The following is a 16,663-nucleotide window of genomic DNA, read 5'->3' on the forward strand; positions in this document are numbered from 1 at the left end:
GATGAGGGGGTAATGGATAATGATGATGAAGATGAAAGGGGGTTAAAGATGATGGATGAATGTTATAATGCCTTTAAAAAAATAAAAAAAAATAGTACGTTCCTAATGAAATGTGCTGCACACTCCTATTCTCCCAGTTCTATCACAGCCACCAACCTGGAAGGAGAGCTCCATCAGCACGATCCCTCCAGGCAGCGCCCTCTGCAGGTGGTAAGTGATAACTGTAGAACTTGTACTCTGCAAAACATAAACAGACTATAAATCTGGGCCCACGTCTTCATAGTAAATTTGTAGAACTCCGATAACCCGGGCCCGATTAATAATTATATGCCCCCTCTTTTATCCTCCTGAGGGCACTAAACTAAAATGAAAAATACAGAGTTTATAAATAGTTTCCAGAGACACTTTCCTGCTCTATACAAGCACCTCACATGATGTACGGCCTAGACGGGCCTTTGTACACCACATCTATATTTGTACAGATAAGAGAATGAAGAAAGAAGAATTGTAGTGTTTTTTTGTTTTTTTTTAATACTGAAGGTATAGTGACACCGCTATCGTCAACAAATGTCAGGAACACACCTTTAAAATACAGGGCTGTGCCTGAAAATTGGGGACAGTTGACAACAAAGGAAAAACGGCAACAGATATCACCGTAGTGGGCGGAGTCTTCCTCCTTGTTAGATGTCCACCTCATACTGCGACCAGCTATACCTCCCATAAGCTCAACGTTACGAAAGAAAAATACCTAAGTCCTCAATAACCAAATTTTGCCCAATTATCTGGCCTCTAACAAAGCTTTTCTGCAACCTTCACACTCATGGTGAACTCCGGACTCACCTTAGGACTACCCTCGCATTTGGGCTTTGAAGTTCTGTTCTCCGGGGCCAACGAGGCCACTGGTCTAATCCGCGCCGTGCTACAATACACAGAAAAAAATTCAATCACTGGTTTTTATCAATTTCCCTTGATAATTTACTCTCTATTGTCCACATCAGTTCTTTGTATATAAAAGTATTTCTAGATTCTGTTTTACTTCTTAACATTTTTTTTCATACATATGAAAACATGGCCCATAAGCCTTTATAACCCATGCACAGAATAGTTTACGGGAACGTGACGCGTTCCTGACCAGGAGCTGCCACCACGAGAACCATGCGGGTGCTGGAGAGGTAGAGCCGCAAGGCAGAACGCTGACAGCTGCCATCAGACAGTGTCACCTAAACCCACAACTGTTACTCTACCTCTCCAGCGTCTTTAGTGCTTACAACCTCGAAGCTCCTGCAAGATTGCATGGAATGGGTTTCCAAAGGGTGAGGGGATGAGAGGGACGCTTAGAAGAACGCCACCCAAGATGGGGTTTCTGAGTCCATAAAGCTGGCAAGGGACCTCTTAATTACATAACATTAAAGGAATGTCGCAGCGACATGGCAGAACAGCACATCCAACAATAGCATATTTGCACCCATACGCATAACTGTACATATCTCAAAATGCGTTAGGCTCAGCATCGGCAGCACACATGTGCCTGATATATGCCAAGTCATCATCAGCATGTATCAGGCGCAAAAGATACACCTCCCAACAGGCGTATAAGCGTATTCCTGCAGGTCTGCATGAGCTGCTCTTAATGTACTTGGCCTATGTCAGACTGCCGCTTACCTCCCTCATTCCGCCACTCCAGTCATAGAGATGGAGCCAGTCTGTGCTGGCGCATACGCATCCGCTATCTTTATTAACATGAGCAATTTACGCTACACAACTAACGGTAACAATAGAAGTTTTTATTTGTTGTGAACGTTGACAATGGCGGACCAATACCAAACTCGTTTGCATCACATTGGGACCCGTTTTACCCGTTATGTGTTGTTTCTTTTTCTCTTCACTAAGGGGCAATTAAGTGCGAAGTCCTGTAGGAAGATTGCGCAAGGTTCAATCATGGGTTAAAATCGTCGCATATTTTTGGTCTTACCTCTTAGGGATACAAGCAAGAAGAAGTAAAGATTTCAGTACCGTAAATGGTCGTGCGGCGCAAATTAACACCTCATGGTTAACTGAAACCACAGCTTAGTGTCTGCGGTACGTTTCCTTTAGTTTGGAGAAGAGTATTTACTGGTAACTTAGACCGTAACTACCTGGAGCCAACCTAAATATGGCGTAGGCTATGGAAGCGGACGAACCCAACCCCGGAATGAGAGAAGTTTGACATGCAGGGCTTCAGTGACCCAGAAAGGGGAAAGCAGCGTCTGGAAAGGGCACTCACCTGCGTGCGGGAGAGGCGGGGCGCAGCTGTACCAGGATAAACCCAGTGCTCTGCAGGTACTGAATGTATTGCTGCATAAACGCCGTGCACAGCTCCTGCAGCCACGGCTCCTCCTTGGCTTTGCTGAGCGGCATATCATTGGAATCGCAACTGTAACTGCGATCTCTGCCCGAGTTACTGGAGTCGTTGGATTGGTGCCGTTTCTGGGTAGAGACAGAAGTTTGTGACACGGACGAAGCTCATGTAACAATCGCATGCAGAGTAATGCGGGGAGCTGGCTAGCTATGGCTCTCCAGCTGTTGTGAAACCACAAGTCCCAGCATGCGCACGATGGGTCTTGTAGTTCCGCAGCTGCTGGAGAACCATAGTTGCCCTTGCTCTAATGAGATCAGAATACCTTGCCCTCACTCCTGCATTGGTCATTGTGGACTTGCGCTTGGAACGACGGGTCGAACAACAGAGGGGTGGCACAGTAATGGACCAGCCTGGCGGACTGTTTCAGGGTGTCTAGGTCGGCAGCCTGCGGAAATAAAGTCGGTGATTAAATCGATATTGTGCCTGGTGATGGAGCAGATAGAGGGGACGGAGACGGTGAGGAACAAATCTGAACGTAAGATGGAGATGGCAGATGGAGCGGCACTTACACTGATTGGCATATTAGACTGTGCGGACCTCTGCTGCCAAGTCACAAAGAGATTTTCAATCTTAAGTTGTTTCTCCATCTCTAGAAAAGGAAAACGTGGATGTTAGATACAAACAAGAGCACTCCAAATAAGTCACGTGCAGACCTAATAGCGCACTAAACACACAACATGTCGATGGGCTGATACTACAACTGTGTGATTACGTGCGCTCCATCTTGGACGTCAGCTGTGCGGTGGAGTCCAGCAACGGGGTTTCATTCTCACCTCTCCTTTCGGTGCTTTTAATCTCTGAGAACTGAGCTCCGTGACACGACACAGTGTCCACCTCAGAAGAGGGATGCATGGGCTTCACGGGCATGACGTCCCTGAGGACCTCATCGAAAGGCACAATGTCCGGGGGGTAGTGTAAGGACGGGAGACTGCGGCCCGAGTTCCCCAGCCGGGTCTGCTCTTTGTAAGGAGGGGGCGTGGAGCTTCTGATCAGGGCATCGACCTCCAGGGTGGAATTCAGGAATGGGTTGGGATCCTGAAAAGGAGTAAAAACAAAATGAAAATAAAGATTCTATACACATTGGGACTAAATATATATTATTATTATTATCGTAGATTTGTAAGGCACCACAGTGCTCCGCAGCGCCGTACAGTAGGGATAACAGGACATACATAAAACAGGGACATACATAAAACAGGGACATACAAGGCAGACAAAATAAATACAGACATGAAAACAAAGGGTATGAAGGACCCTACTCATTAGAGAGCTTACATTCTAAGTAGAAGCTGAAACAAGAGGAGCGAGTGTGGCTGAGTGTAGATTGGGACAGTTGTGAAGGTGCATTAGTGTGAATAGTATTATTGGGGGGGGGGGAGAATAAGTTTAGCCTTAAAAAAAAAGAAAAAAAAAAAAAGGGAAGATGAGTTTTTAGATCATCTCTAAAGATTTAAAGGCTGTGTGATAGCCTGGGCGTGGTAGGGAATTCTCTACCACATAGGGAATAAGTCTAGAAGTCTTGTAGGCGCAAGTGAAGGTTGTTACCAGAGACGAGACAAGGTGCAGGTCAGAGGTAGATCTAAGAAGCCGGGAGGGAGAGTATTTTGATGTGAGACTTGAGATGTATGCAGGGGTGTTGTTGAGGGCTCTGTAGGTAAGGGTGAGTAATTTGATTTGGATACTAGAGGACACAGGGAGCCAGTGTAGGGATTTGCAGAGTGGTGCAGCAGATGTGGAGCGGTGAGAGAGGAAGATCAGTCTTGCAGCAGCATTTAGGATGGATTGAAGTGTGGATATATGGGTGTCAGGAATGCCAGATAGCAGGAGGTTGCATTAGTCAAACAGGAAATGATGAGAGAATGGATGAGAGTTTTGGTAGCATATTGAATAAGAAAAGGGCGTATTCTGGCAATGTTTTTAAGGTGGAGTCGACAGGACTGGGAGAGAGTCTGGATGTGAGGAATAAAGCAGAGGGTGGAGTCAAGTGTGACATCAAGGCAGCAGGTTTGGGAGACTGAGGAAATAATGGTGTTATTGACAGTGAGGGAGATTGATTCTGGCAGGAGGGAAGATAATATTATATATATATATATATATATATATTTAATGTACAACACTGCCTTCCTGTGTCTCTATGGCTCCCCCATCATATTACTGTAGAACACTGCCTGTAGCTCTATGGCAACCCACTCCCAAACCTATTAATGGGTATTCAGACTAAACAGGCATTCATCAAGTAAACACTAGTGTCCATTTGCTGGATGAGATATACAAGTTGGAGCACAATACGCGACTACAATTAAGCTCAGTATAAGTATTGGCAGATGCACAGGAAAAGTCGGCATTTACTACACTGTTAGCCAGAACCATTTTTTTGTAATAATATTCAAAATTAAAAAAACATTTCAATGGCTTACGGCCGACTGTCAGAGGGAATGACAGAATACACCCTGGTTTATTTGGGCGACATAAATATATTTAACCAGCATCGTGAAAATGATGGCAAAACCTGGTGTGAATGATAAAAACTAAAAACTTTATTTACGTCACGCTGACTTGCTCTACTACAAATTTATCCTGTCCTCTTACCACAGTGGCCACTAGATCCCCAAGCTAACCTACGTTAAGACCCCAATATCTGCTTTGTCTACCAAAACGAATTGTCTTTGCCATCTTCAACCTGTTTCTCTGGCCACCACCCCTCATTCATCCCTTACTGCCCCCGACGTCACCAAAGACTTCAAAAGCAAAACTGAACTATCCTTCAATAAATCCCCTATTGCCAGATTCAAACACCTCATACCCACCCTTGGCTATCTATCTTCAGATCTTTCTCAATGTTATGGAGGACAAGGTCTTCACACTCCTCTCTCTTCTCCCCCCGGCCTGTCCCCTTGAGCCTGTGAGTTCCCAAACCCTCCCTTCTTGCCCATATCTAGCGCTCACCTCCTCAACCTCCCCCTCTACACTGGCACTTTCCCTTCCATCTTCAAAGATGTACAAATCGTTCCTATACTCAAGAAACAATCTCTCGACATTAATCCTCTCTTCAACTACCGCTCCTCCCTCTGCTTAATTATACAATATACTTGTGTACAACGGCTTAATCCAGTTTCTCTCCTCTAACTCACTCCTTGACCCTCTGCCATTGGGCTTCTGTCCTATACAATGCAGAGACTGCCATCTGCTCACAGCTAAGTTGAAGCATTACTTCTCCATATTTATCCTCCTCAACCCCCTCTGCTGCTTTCGATACACCTACTTTTCCTGCACATCCTTCACTCCCTTGGCCTTCAAGGTGCTGCGCTTTCTGTTCTCCTATTAGCTTTCCTCATTTAGTGTCTCTCTTTCTGACACATTCTTCTCTTTAATTGAGCTGTCAGGGTCCCTCTACTTTCCTTCTCTTTCTCTTGGTAGAATTCCTATGCCCCTTCGACCTCCACTATCACATTTATACAGACAACACCCAAATCTACCTCCCCTCCCCTGACCTCTCTTCTCCTCTATCTCTCTACTGTCCAACTGCCTCTCCACCATTTTGACTCGGATGTCTCAATACTAACCAAAGGACTACATATCCAAAACTGAGCTCCTCACCCACCACCCCAGTAAACGGGTTATGTTAAGCCCTGCACTAGCCACATTTTTCATTCAGATATTAAAATGACTAATTAAGTCACCACTCACACTCGTCAGTATACCACAGTTACAGCATGCAGTTATCCATTTAGACCATATACCAGCATTTGTGCGTTCGGAAGCCAGCGGTTACCTGCTTACTGTCCTCGTGCCAAGGGGTATCCGAGAAACAGTAGTGGTGGAAAAGTCCTAACTTCTGACTCAGGAGACAATGCACCACGTGGGCCCGGGCGTTCTGCCACTGGATTAAACGCACCAGTGAACGACTCAGAGATGCGCCCAGATCTGGGGACCAGTTGTACGTGTATAGGGTCAGCTGTGGGAAAGAATCAAACAAAAAGTCTCATTATCTTGAGAGAAAAGCCCAAGCGGCTCCAAAATGGAAATGGAGACATTACAGTATAACTTCAGTGTCACCTTTTTGTCTTGTATTTCGATGAACAGGAACCGCTGTCGAGGAATTAAACCACTGATTGAGGTTGATAAATCCAAAGGTCTATCGGCTGAGCCGAGCTCCATGGCCTCAAAACGTTGGAATCCTTTTTGAGCTGCGAGTACAAGAGGTATTTGAGCCGGAGTAGGACTAGTGAGGGGGGATCAAAGTGGTCTTCTACCATCAGACACCTTTAATTTTTTGGATTGACAAATACCCTCCTGCAATTTTTGAACAATTCATTGCTTTATCTTTATTATTGCCCTGGTTGTTTTCCATCAAAGCTTTTATATAATCAAGGAAGTTATTTTTGTTTCTTTTGTATATTGCAGAAAACTGCTTTATGGATACAAGTATATCCTATACATAGAACATTAAAAACTCTGCCTGGTATATATAAAGGCATTAGTGAAAGACACAGACACCACAAAGAGAGTATTTTGAGTATAAGGTTTTTGTTTTTTTTAAATTGTTTGGTTAACGTGTCCTTTAACCCAGCCCGTGGTGCTTACACCCTAACAGTCATATCAGTGGCCGTGGAGGAGGCAGGTATTTTAATTTCACAGGCATGTGTGTGTTGTGGAAGAGGTCTCTAGGTAAAGATTTAGAAGACGATAGAAGTGATGACAATTACTCCGTGCACCCCTATTGGTGTGTCTCACGCCCCACCAATCACCCACAGGTGCTCGGTTTGCAGCGTACCAAACAAGAAAAAACAAACAAACAAAAACTTACACATGTTCAACTTACAGCCCTCATCACTATTATTTTCTGTACCATCCTCCTCCTCTTCATCCTCACCTGAACACACAGGGAGCAAAGAACAGAGGCTAAGAATGTCAGGACTTCGATTCCAGCAGGGAAGGCCTCAATGGATTGTAGTCAATGATTAATAACGTACAGCGTTAAATAGATTGGTTACCTAGCGCTATACTTATTAGGGTCTGAGAAACAAAGACACGTAACCCCAGTAGCGATACATTGTAACAATGTGTTTGAGGGTGACTCACCCTGCTCAGTGTTGTATCTCCACTGGCGGAAGTTACGCCCCAGCAAGATCATCTCCCGGGCAGCGGCAGGTCGAGTTGGACTATGCTGGTTAGCAGAATAAGGCACAAACACTGGTCCTTCGGGGCCACTGGTGAAATAAAACTTGAGAATTAAAACAAATCTGTACAGGAATAAAATCATATTCTTAGAAAATTTTCAGCTATCGCAAGTGATTGTCTAATAACCGCCTGAACCTACCTGTCCCCCTTTCCATAGTGTGACCTCTCTGTCACCACATCTCTCCCCCGATTCAGAGAATCTAAGACTTACCTGATTTTTTCAAACACTCTGACGTTGGTGTCGCTGGCCAGAGATGAAATGATATTGAAAAGTTCGGTCAGGACGGAGGGAAGGAGGAATCGAGACACCGTCTGTGCGGAGCAGAGCTGGATGGACGGACAGCCTGCAGGTGGACAGGAAGGAATCAAGAGGGCCAGTTAGAATATAAAGAAATATATGTCAGAAATATCAATCTTAGCCACACATTGTGTTCTCAATGGCCATTTATAGGCTGAACAAATAGCAATGAGAATCCAGCCTACTCATTTTACTAGGCTGTACATCACATTGATGTCACAGGTTAGTCAAGGGATAGGCTGCACCCTCAGTGATGTCACTGGTTCCCAGTGACTGGATAGGCTGCACTCTCAGTGATGTCACTGGTTCCTAGTGACTGGATAGGCTGCACCCTCAGTGATATCACTGGTTCCCAGGGACTGGATAGGCTGCACCCTCAGTGATGTCACTGGTTCCTAGTGACTGGATAGGCTGCACCCTCAGTGATGTCACTGGTTCCCAGGGACTGGATAGGCTGCACTCTCAGTGATGTCACTGGTTCCCAGTGACTGGATAGGCTGCACTCTCAGTGATGTCACTGGTTCCCAGTGACTGGATAGGCTGCACTCTCAGTGATGTCACTGGTTCCCAGTGACTGGATAGGCTGCATTCTCAGTGATGTCACTGGTTCCTAGTGACTGGATAGGCTGCACTCTCAGTGATGTTACTGGTTCCTAGTGACTGGATAGGCTGCACTCTCAGTGATGTCACTGGTTCCCAGTGACTGGATAGGCTGCACCCTCAGTGAGGTCACTGGTTCCCAGTGACTGGATAGGCTGCACTCTCAGTGATGTCACTGGTTCCTACTGACTGGATAGGCTGCACTCTCAGTGATGTCACTGGTTCCCAGTGACTGGATAGGCTGCACTCTCAGTGATGTCACTGGTTCCCAAGGACTGGATAGGCTGCACTCTCAGTGATGTTACTGGTTCCTAGTGACTGGATAGGCTGCACTCTCAGTGATGTCACTGGTTCCCAGTGACTGGATAGGCTGCACCCTCAGTGAGGTCACTGGTTCCCAGTGACTGGATAGGCTGCACTCTCAGTGATGTCACTGGTTCCTACTGACTGGATAGGCTGCACTCTCAGTGAGGTCACTGGTTCCCAGTGACTGGATAGGCTGCACTCTCAGTGATGTCACTGGTTCCCAAGGACTGGATAGGCTGCACTCTCAGTGATGTCACTGGTTCCCAGTGACTGGATAGGCTGCACTCTCAGTGATGTCACTGGTTCCCAGTGACTGGATAGGCTGCACTCTCAGTGATGTCACTGGTTCCCAGTGACTGGATAGGCTGCACTCTCAGTGATGTCACTGGTTCCCAGTGACTGGATAGGCTGCACTCTCAGTGATGTCACTGGTTCCCAGTGACTGGATAGGCTGCACTCTCAGTGATGTCACTGGTTCCCAGTGACTGGATAAGCTGCACTCTCAGTGATGTCACTGGTTCCTAGTGACTGGATAGGCTGCACTCTCAGTGATGTCACTGGTTCCTAGTGACTGGATAGGCTGCACCCTCAGTGATGTCACTGGTTCCTAGTGAATGGATAGGCTGCACCCTCAGTGATGTCACTGGTTCCTAGTGACTGGATAGGCTGCGCCCTCAGTGATGTCACTGGTTCCTAGTGAATGGATAGGCTGCACTCTCAGTGATGTCACTGGTTCCTAGTGACTGGATAGGCTGCATTCTCAGTGATGTCACTGGTCCCAGTGAATGGATAGGCTGCACCCTCAGTGATGTCACTGGTTCCTAGTGACTGGATAGGCTGCGCCCTCAGTGATGTCACTGGTTCCCAGTGACTGGATAGGCTGCGCCCTCAGTGATGTCACTGGTTCCTAGTGAATGGATAGGCTGCACCCTCAGTGATGTCACTGGTTCCCAGTGACTGGATAGGCTGCACCCTCAGTGATGTCACTGGTTCCTAGTGACTGGATAGGCTGCGCCCTCAGTGATGTCACTGGTTCCTAGTGAATGGATAGGCTGCATTCTCAGTGATGTCACTGGTTCCTAGTGACTGGATAGGCTGCATTCTCAGTGATGTCACTGGTCCCAGTGAATGGATAGGCTGCACCCTCAGTGATGTCACTGGTTCCCAGTGACTGGATAGGCTGCACCCTCAGTGATGTCACTGGTTCCTAGTGACTGGATAGGCTGCGCCCTCAGTGATGTCACTGGTTCCTAGTGACTGGATAGGCTGCGCCCTCAGTGATGTCACTGGTTCCTAGTGAATGGAAAGGCTGCACTCTCAGTGATGTCATTGGTTCCTAGTGAATGGATAGGCTGCATTCTCAGTGATGTCACTGGTCCCAGTGAATGGATAGGCTGCGCCCTCAGTGATGTCACTGGTTCCTAGTGACTGGATAGGCTGCGCCCTCAGTGATGTCACTGGTTCCTAGTGACTGGATAGGCTGCGCCCTCAGTGATGTCACTGGTCCCAGTGACTGGATAGGCTGCGCCCTCAGTGATGTCACTGTTTCCCAGTGAATGGATAGGCTGCACTATCAGTGATGTCACTGGTTCCCAGTGACTGGATAGGCTGCATTCTCAGTGATGTCACTGGTTCCCAGTGACTGGATAGGCTGCACTCTCAGTGATGTCACTGGTTCCCAGTGACTGGATAGGCTGCATTCTCAGTGATGTCACTGGTTCCCAGTGACTGGATACGCTGCACCCTCAGTGATGTCACTGGTCCCAGTGAATGGATAGGCTGCACTCTCAGTGATGTCACTGGTTCCTAGTGAATGGATAATCTGCGTTCTCATTAATGTTGGCTTAGAACACACTCTGGCTGTAGGTGATAGGTGAACTATAATATGACATAGCTGAGCACAGAGGGAAAACATATGTAACTGGGTTATATAATGACTGGCAGGACTCTGCATTACACACACCTAGCTGACTCATGAAGTTCATCCACTGTAGACAGGTCTGACTGTATAAGGGGTGCAGGGTGCCCGCTTCGCCCTCCTCCAGCTGTACCTGCCGCTTCCTGCATAGGATATATGGAAGGTTGCATCACTGGCTTTAGGGAAGACAAGGATCTAGGGAGCGAGGGACAATAGACACTACCTCTGTGCATGTTCCATGCGGATACCAGGCTTGTCTGGGTAACTTGGAACCTTAAGACTCTCTGTCTTGTGCCGCCGTCTCGTCCTCGGTTCCTCGGTGCGTTCACAAACTATATCATCAGTGGTTTTTGGGGGTCCCAGCTCAGCACTGTCAGGTTTACTCTGATAATAGCACAACAAGAATCAGATTACTGTGAGTTGATATGTTAAAAAATTAAATCACATTATCCGGTCCTATATAATAACACACTTTCTACAAATGCTGCCTCCTTACCAGCATGTCCCAGAAGCTTCTGCGCCCGGTTTTACTAGGAGGGGTGTTTGGGTCTGTGCAGGAGGGAGACACCGATGGCGGGAGGCTTATCGGGGAGGGGCGGGGCTTGTTAGATGACTGAGCCAATCCCTTCATATCAGGCTGTGATTGGGAGGGGTCCTTTCCTAAAAGCAGAGGAAGGAAAATGATCGCACACAGGTCGCACAATCTATTCTGATTATATAGGCGTAACGTGCCCCCTGCTACCATTTATAGCAGCTTCCTGTTCCGCTGGGCTCACGGGATCCACACAGAGGGGCACCTGCAGGATGTGGAACTCGATGACGACATCACAAAGCGCGTGACGCAGCGAATTGGAGAGCCGCTCAGATAACTGGGAGGAGCTGATGTTCCCTTTCTCCCAAACGTCAAAACGCACCAAAATAAGAGACGCTGGAACACAAGAGGCAAGGTTAGGACGAGAGGACAGAAGAGCTAATAGGGAGAGGACAATGGGCGACATCTACCTGGATGGTCAGTGCTGGAATCCGGCATAAACCTGCTGACTCTTGTCAGAGACTCAAACGTGCTGACGCTGAGCAGATGCGACGTTGTAGAGGGGCAAAGCAGAGGTGGTCCTGACCTCTCCCCATACGCCTGCGCTAGAAGCGCCCCCTGCTGATCCACAAATGACAACGCAATGCAGGCGATGCCTAAAGGGAAATCAGAGTCACATTAATGGCAGATCCATATACTTCTGATTGTCATACGTGGGCATACATCAAGTGGCAATACTCTGCCCGTAGAATGGCACAGAACAGGGCTGAGGCACCCAGGCGCTATGACCATCAAAGGTTAATAAACAGTTTTATGCTTTAACCCTAAAAACCAAAACATCCCATTCATCAACATGCTCTTTGCATTACGTATAAATAAAGAGGCTGATACACTGTAGCAGATTTGGTGGATCCAAGCTACACATCCGTTTATACCTCTCTGAATCTTTGAGTGCAGTTTTGCAAAAGGATTGCACTAAAGACACTAAACAAGTGTGAACGTTCCTCCTTATGCGTGATCTTTAGTTACAGTTTATAACAAAATAATTTATAACAAACTGAACAAGATGACACAAATGTTCATACTGTTTATTGTGTAGAATAGAATGGATGGACGCTACCATTATATAGCAAGTAAATGATTCCCTACAAGTGGAAGAAACACAGCGTACATACTGTTCATCTACTAGACAGCAGCGGATAATCAGGGTTGTAGTCCAGAAGAGGGGAAACAATAAAAGCTGGACTGTCTCAGAATTGGCGTTAAAGTCTAGTAAAGACGACACGATAAATCACAATTCTATTATTAACACTTATTTACATAGAATCAGCAGAATCCACAGTGCTCTACAATTAGGAACATGAAAACTTTGTAGCGTCGGAATCCAGAAACTGCCAAATAAAGTTTACTTAGTGCAGCATTTTTAGCTAAACTAATCCATAGTGGATGAATTATAGGGGCCAAAATAACAAAGCATTATGAAACAATACACAATTGGTGTTGTGTATAACGAAACACTATTTGGTAATACATAGTGGATAACAGGTGTTGTGTATAACCATGATGTATTAGGTAATTCACAGTGGATGATGGGTGTTATACTCTGATGTGTCTGTATAACAAAGTACTGCCAGAGAACATACAGGGACAGAGACGCTCGTTACCTTTCCCTCCTGTGCCTTGTCCTCCAGGCTTATTATACAGGAACAGGTCCAGCTCCGGGAGGGAGTTGTGGTAATAATGCTACAAAACAAACAATGTTTGATTTCACAAACACACAACAGAAAACAGAGCCCACAAGCACATTACAGGGCGACACATCCCAAAAATATTAACTATGGACACTGAGTAATTGCACAGCTAAGAGATTCAGACAGCGGAAAGATTGTGTGTCTGATACAAATTACAAATGCTGACGCTGCACTGACTGTGACCTGCGATCAGTACGTGGGAAGGACACAGCCGTGATACTAACCATTTATATACCGTGCCCGGTAATACAGCCCTCCGTACTACTACTAACCATTTATATACCGTGCCCTGTAATACAGCCCTCCGTTCTACTACTAACCATTTATATACCGTGCCCTGTAATACAGCCCTCCGTTCTACTACTAACCATTTATATACCGTGCCCGGTAATACAGCCCTCCGTTCTACTACTAACCATTTATATACCGTGCCCAGTAATACAGCCCTCCGTACTACTACTAACCATCTATATACCGTGCCCTGTAATACAGCCCTCCGTTCTACTACTAACCATTTATATACCGTGCCCGGTAATACAGCCCTCCGTTCTACTACTAACCATTTATATACCGTGCCCTGTAATACAGCCCTCCGTACTACTACTAACCATTTATATACCGTGCCCGGTAATACAGCCCTCCGTTCTACTACTAACCATTTATATACCGTGCCCTGTAATACAGCCCTCCGTACTACTACTAACCATTTATATACCGTGCCCGGTAATACACCCCTCCGTTCTACTACTAACCATTTATATACCGTGCCCTGTAATACAGCCCTCCGTTCTACTACTAACCATTTATATACCGTGCCCTGTAATACAGCCCTCCGTTCTACTACTAACCATTTATATACCGTGCCCGGTAATACAGCCCTCCGTTCTACTACTAACCATTTATATACCATGCCCTGTAATACAGCCCTCCGTTCTACTACTGACCATTTATATACCGTGCCCGGTAATACAGCCCTCCGTTCTACTACTAACCATTTATATACCATGCCCAGTAATACAGCCCTCCGTTCTACTACTAACCATTTATATACCGTGCCCGGTAATACAGCCCTCCGTACTACTACTAACCATCTATATACCGTGCCCTGTAATACAGCCCTCCGTTCTACTACTAACCATTTATATACCGTGCCCGGTAATACAGCCCTCCGTTCTACTACTAACCATTTATATACCGTGCCCTGTAATACAGCCCTCCGTACTACTACTAACCATTTATATACCATGCCCGGTAATACACCCCTCCGTTCTACTACTAACCATTTATATACCGTGCCCTGTAATACAGCCCTCCGTTCTACTACTAACCATTTATATACCGTGCCCGGTAATACAGCCCTCCGTTCTACTACTAACCATTTATATACCATGCCCTGTAATACAGCCCTCCGTTCTACTACTGACCATTTATATACCGTGCCCGGTAATACAGCCCTCCGTACTACTACTAACCATTTATATACCATGCCCAGTAATACAGCCCTCCGTTCTACTACTAACCATTTATATACCGTGCCCGGTAATACAGCCCTCCGTTCTACTACTAACCATTTATATACCGTGCCCTGTAATACAGCCCTCCGTTCTACTACTAACTATTTATATACCATGCCCTGTAATACAGCCCTCCGTACTACTACTAACCATTTATATACCGTGCCCTGTAATACAGCCCTCCGTTCTACTACTAACCATTTATATAGCGTGCCCTGTAATACAGCCCTCCGTACTACTACTAACCATTTATATACCATGCCCAGTAATACAGCCCTCCGTTCTACTACTAACCATTTATATACCATGCCCAGTAATACAGCCCTCCGTTCTACTACTAACCATTTATATACCGTGCCCGGTAATACAGCCCTCCGTACTACTACTAACCATTTATATACCATGCCCAGTAATACAGCCCTCCGTTCTACTACTAACCATTTATATACCGTGCCCGGTAATACAGCCCTCCGTTCTACTACTAACCATTTATATACCGTGCCCGGTAATACAGCCCTCCGTACTACTACTAACCATTTGTATACCATGCCCTGTAATACAGCCCTCCGTACTACTACTAACCATTTATATACCATGCCCAGTAATACAGCCCTCCGTTCTACTACTAACCATTTATATACCGTGCCCGGTAATACAGCCCTCCGTACTACTACTAACCATTTGTATACCATGCCCTGTAATACAGCCCTCCGTACTACTACTAACCATTTATATACCATGCCCAGTAATACAGCCCTCCGTTCTACTACTAACCATTTATATACCGTGCCCGGTAATACAGCCCTCCGTTCTACTACTAACCATTTATATACCGTGCCCTGTAATACAGCCCTCCGTTCTACTACTGACCATTTATATACCGTGCCCGGTAATACAGCCCTCCGTTCTACTACTAACCATCTATATACCGTGCCCTGTAATACAGCCCTCCGTTCTACTACTAACCATTTATATACCGTGCCCTGTAATACAGCCCTCCGTTCTACTACTAACCATTTATATACCGTGCCCTGTAATACAGCCCTCCGTTCTACTACTAACCATTTATATACCGTGCCCGGTAATACAGCCCTCCGTACTACTACTAACCATTTGTATACCATGCCCGGTAATACAGCCCTCCGTACTACTACTAACCATTTATATACCGTGCCCTGTAATACACCCCTCCGTTCTACTACTAACCATTTATATACCGTGCCCTGTAATACAGCCCTCCGTACTACTACTAACCATTTATATACCGTGCCCTGTAATACAGCCCTCCGTACTACTACTAACCATTTATATACCGTGCCCTGTAATACACCCCTCCGTTCTACTACTAACCATTTATATACCGTGCCCGGTAATACAGCCCTCCGTTCTACTACTAACCATTTATATACCGTGCCCTGTAATACAGCCCTCCGTACTACTACTAACCATTTATATACCGTGCCCGGTAATACAGCCCTCCGTTCTACTACTAACCATTTATATACCGTGCCCGGTAATACAGCCCTCCGTTCTACTACTGACCATTTATATACCGTGCCCGGTAATACAGCCCTCCGTTCTACTACTAACCATTTATATACCGTGCCCGGTAATACAGCCCTCCGTTCTACTACTAACCATTTATATACCGTGCCCTGTAATACAGCCCTCCGTTCTACTACTAACCATTTATATACCGTGCCCTGTAATACAGCCCTCTGTACTACTACTACTTACTATTGAAATTCTCGGCCACACATATACGGGGAGAACACATAAGCACCACAGAGATAGGGTCCTGCTTTGAATTGAACCCCTGACCCCAGCACTCTAAGGCAGCAATGCTAACACAAACTGCCTTCAACATATAGCTTCCAAAATCAAAGGTACATCACCTCCAAACCCAACAGTAGACATCGTCAATAGCACCAGGACACCCTCACCTGGAAGTGATGTTCTCCATTACTATCTGTGTACTTGGGAGTATGGAGGAAGATGAGCAGGTTCTGACGCAGGTAATAGGCCATAGCATGAAGACACGGCAGAGAAGTTTGTGGAATTGTGAACAGCTGCACCTCAGTCGGGGGCGTCCCTCTGGGCTGGATGAACTGGAGAAGAGGAACAATCAGACTTTATTGGGGGCTTTGCCACACGCCAACATTAAG

At 46.1% G+C, this 16,663-nt stretch overlaps 1 protein-coding gene across 6 annotated transcripts in view; it reads right to left on the bottom strand.

Annotated features, from left to right (window-relative positions):
* The window catches only part of SZT2 (SZT2 subunit of KICSTOR complex), a 93,708-nt gene that overhangs the window by 14,509 nt on the left and 62,536 nt on the right, over positions 1–16,663 (bottom strand). For all 6 annotated transcript variants that reach the window (XM_075181699.1, XM_075181696.1, XM_075181698.1 and 3 more), the window contains 17 exons: positions 16,442–16,606; positions 12,898–12,976; positions 11,704–11,889; positions 11,444–11,629; positions 11,198–11,361; positions 10,925–11,085; positions 10,747–10,844; positions 7,791–7,923; positions 7,481–7,608; positions 6,455–6,585; positions 6,171–6,353; positions 3,172–3,433; positions 2,908–2,987; positions 2,661–2,783; positions 2,264–2,466; positions 841–919; positions 157–237 (listed from right to left, as the gene is read on the bottom strand). In XM_075181699.1, coding sequence (XP_075037800.1) covers positions 157–237; positions 841–919; positions 2,264–2,466; positions 2,661–2,783; positions 2,908–2,987; positions 3,172–3,433; positions 6,171–6,353; positions 6,455–6,585; positions 7,481–7,608; positions 7,791–7,923; positions 10,747–10,844; positions 10,925–11,085; positions 11,198–11,361; positions 11,444–11,629; positions 11,704–11,889; positions 12,898–12,976; positions 16,442–16,606 — 2,442 coding nt within the window. The remainder of the gene's footprint in view (positions 1–156; positions 238–840; positions 920–2,263; positions 2,467–2,660; positions 2,784–2,907; positions 2,988–3,171; positions 3,434–6,170; positions 6,354–6,454; positions 6,586–7,480; positions 7,609–7,790; positions 7,924–10,746; positions 10,845–10,924; positions 11,086–11,197; positions 11,362–11,443; positions 11,630–11,703; positions 11,890–12,897; positions 12,977–16,441; positions 16,607–16,663) is intronic.

The sequence above is a fragment of the Mixophyes fleayi genome, chromosome 8 (assembly GCF_038048845.1).
Source record: "Mixophyes fleayi isolate aMixFle1 chromosome 8, aMixFle1.hap1, whole genome shotgun sequence".
Classification (NCBI taxonomy): Eukaryota; Metazoa; Chordata; class Amphibia; order Anura; family Limnodynastidae; genus Mixophyes; species Mixophyes fleayi.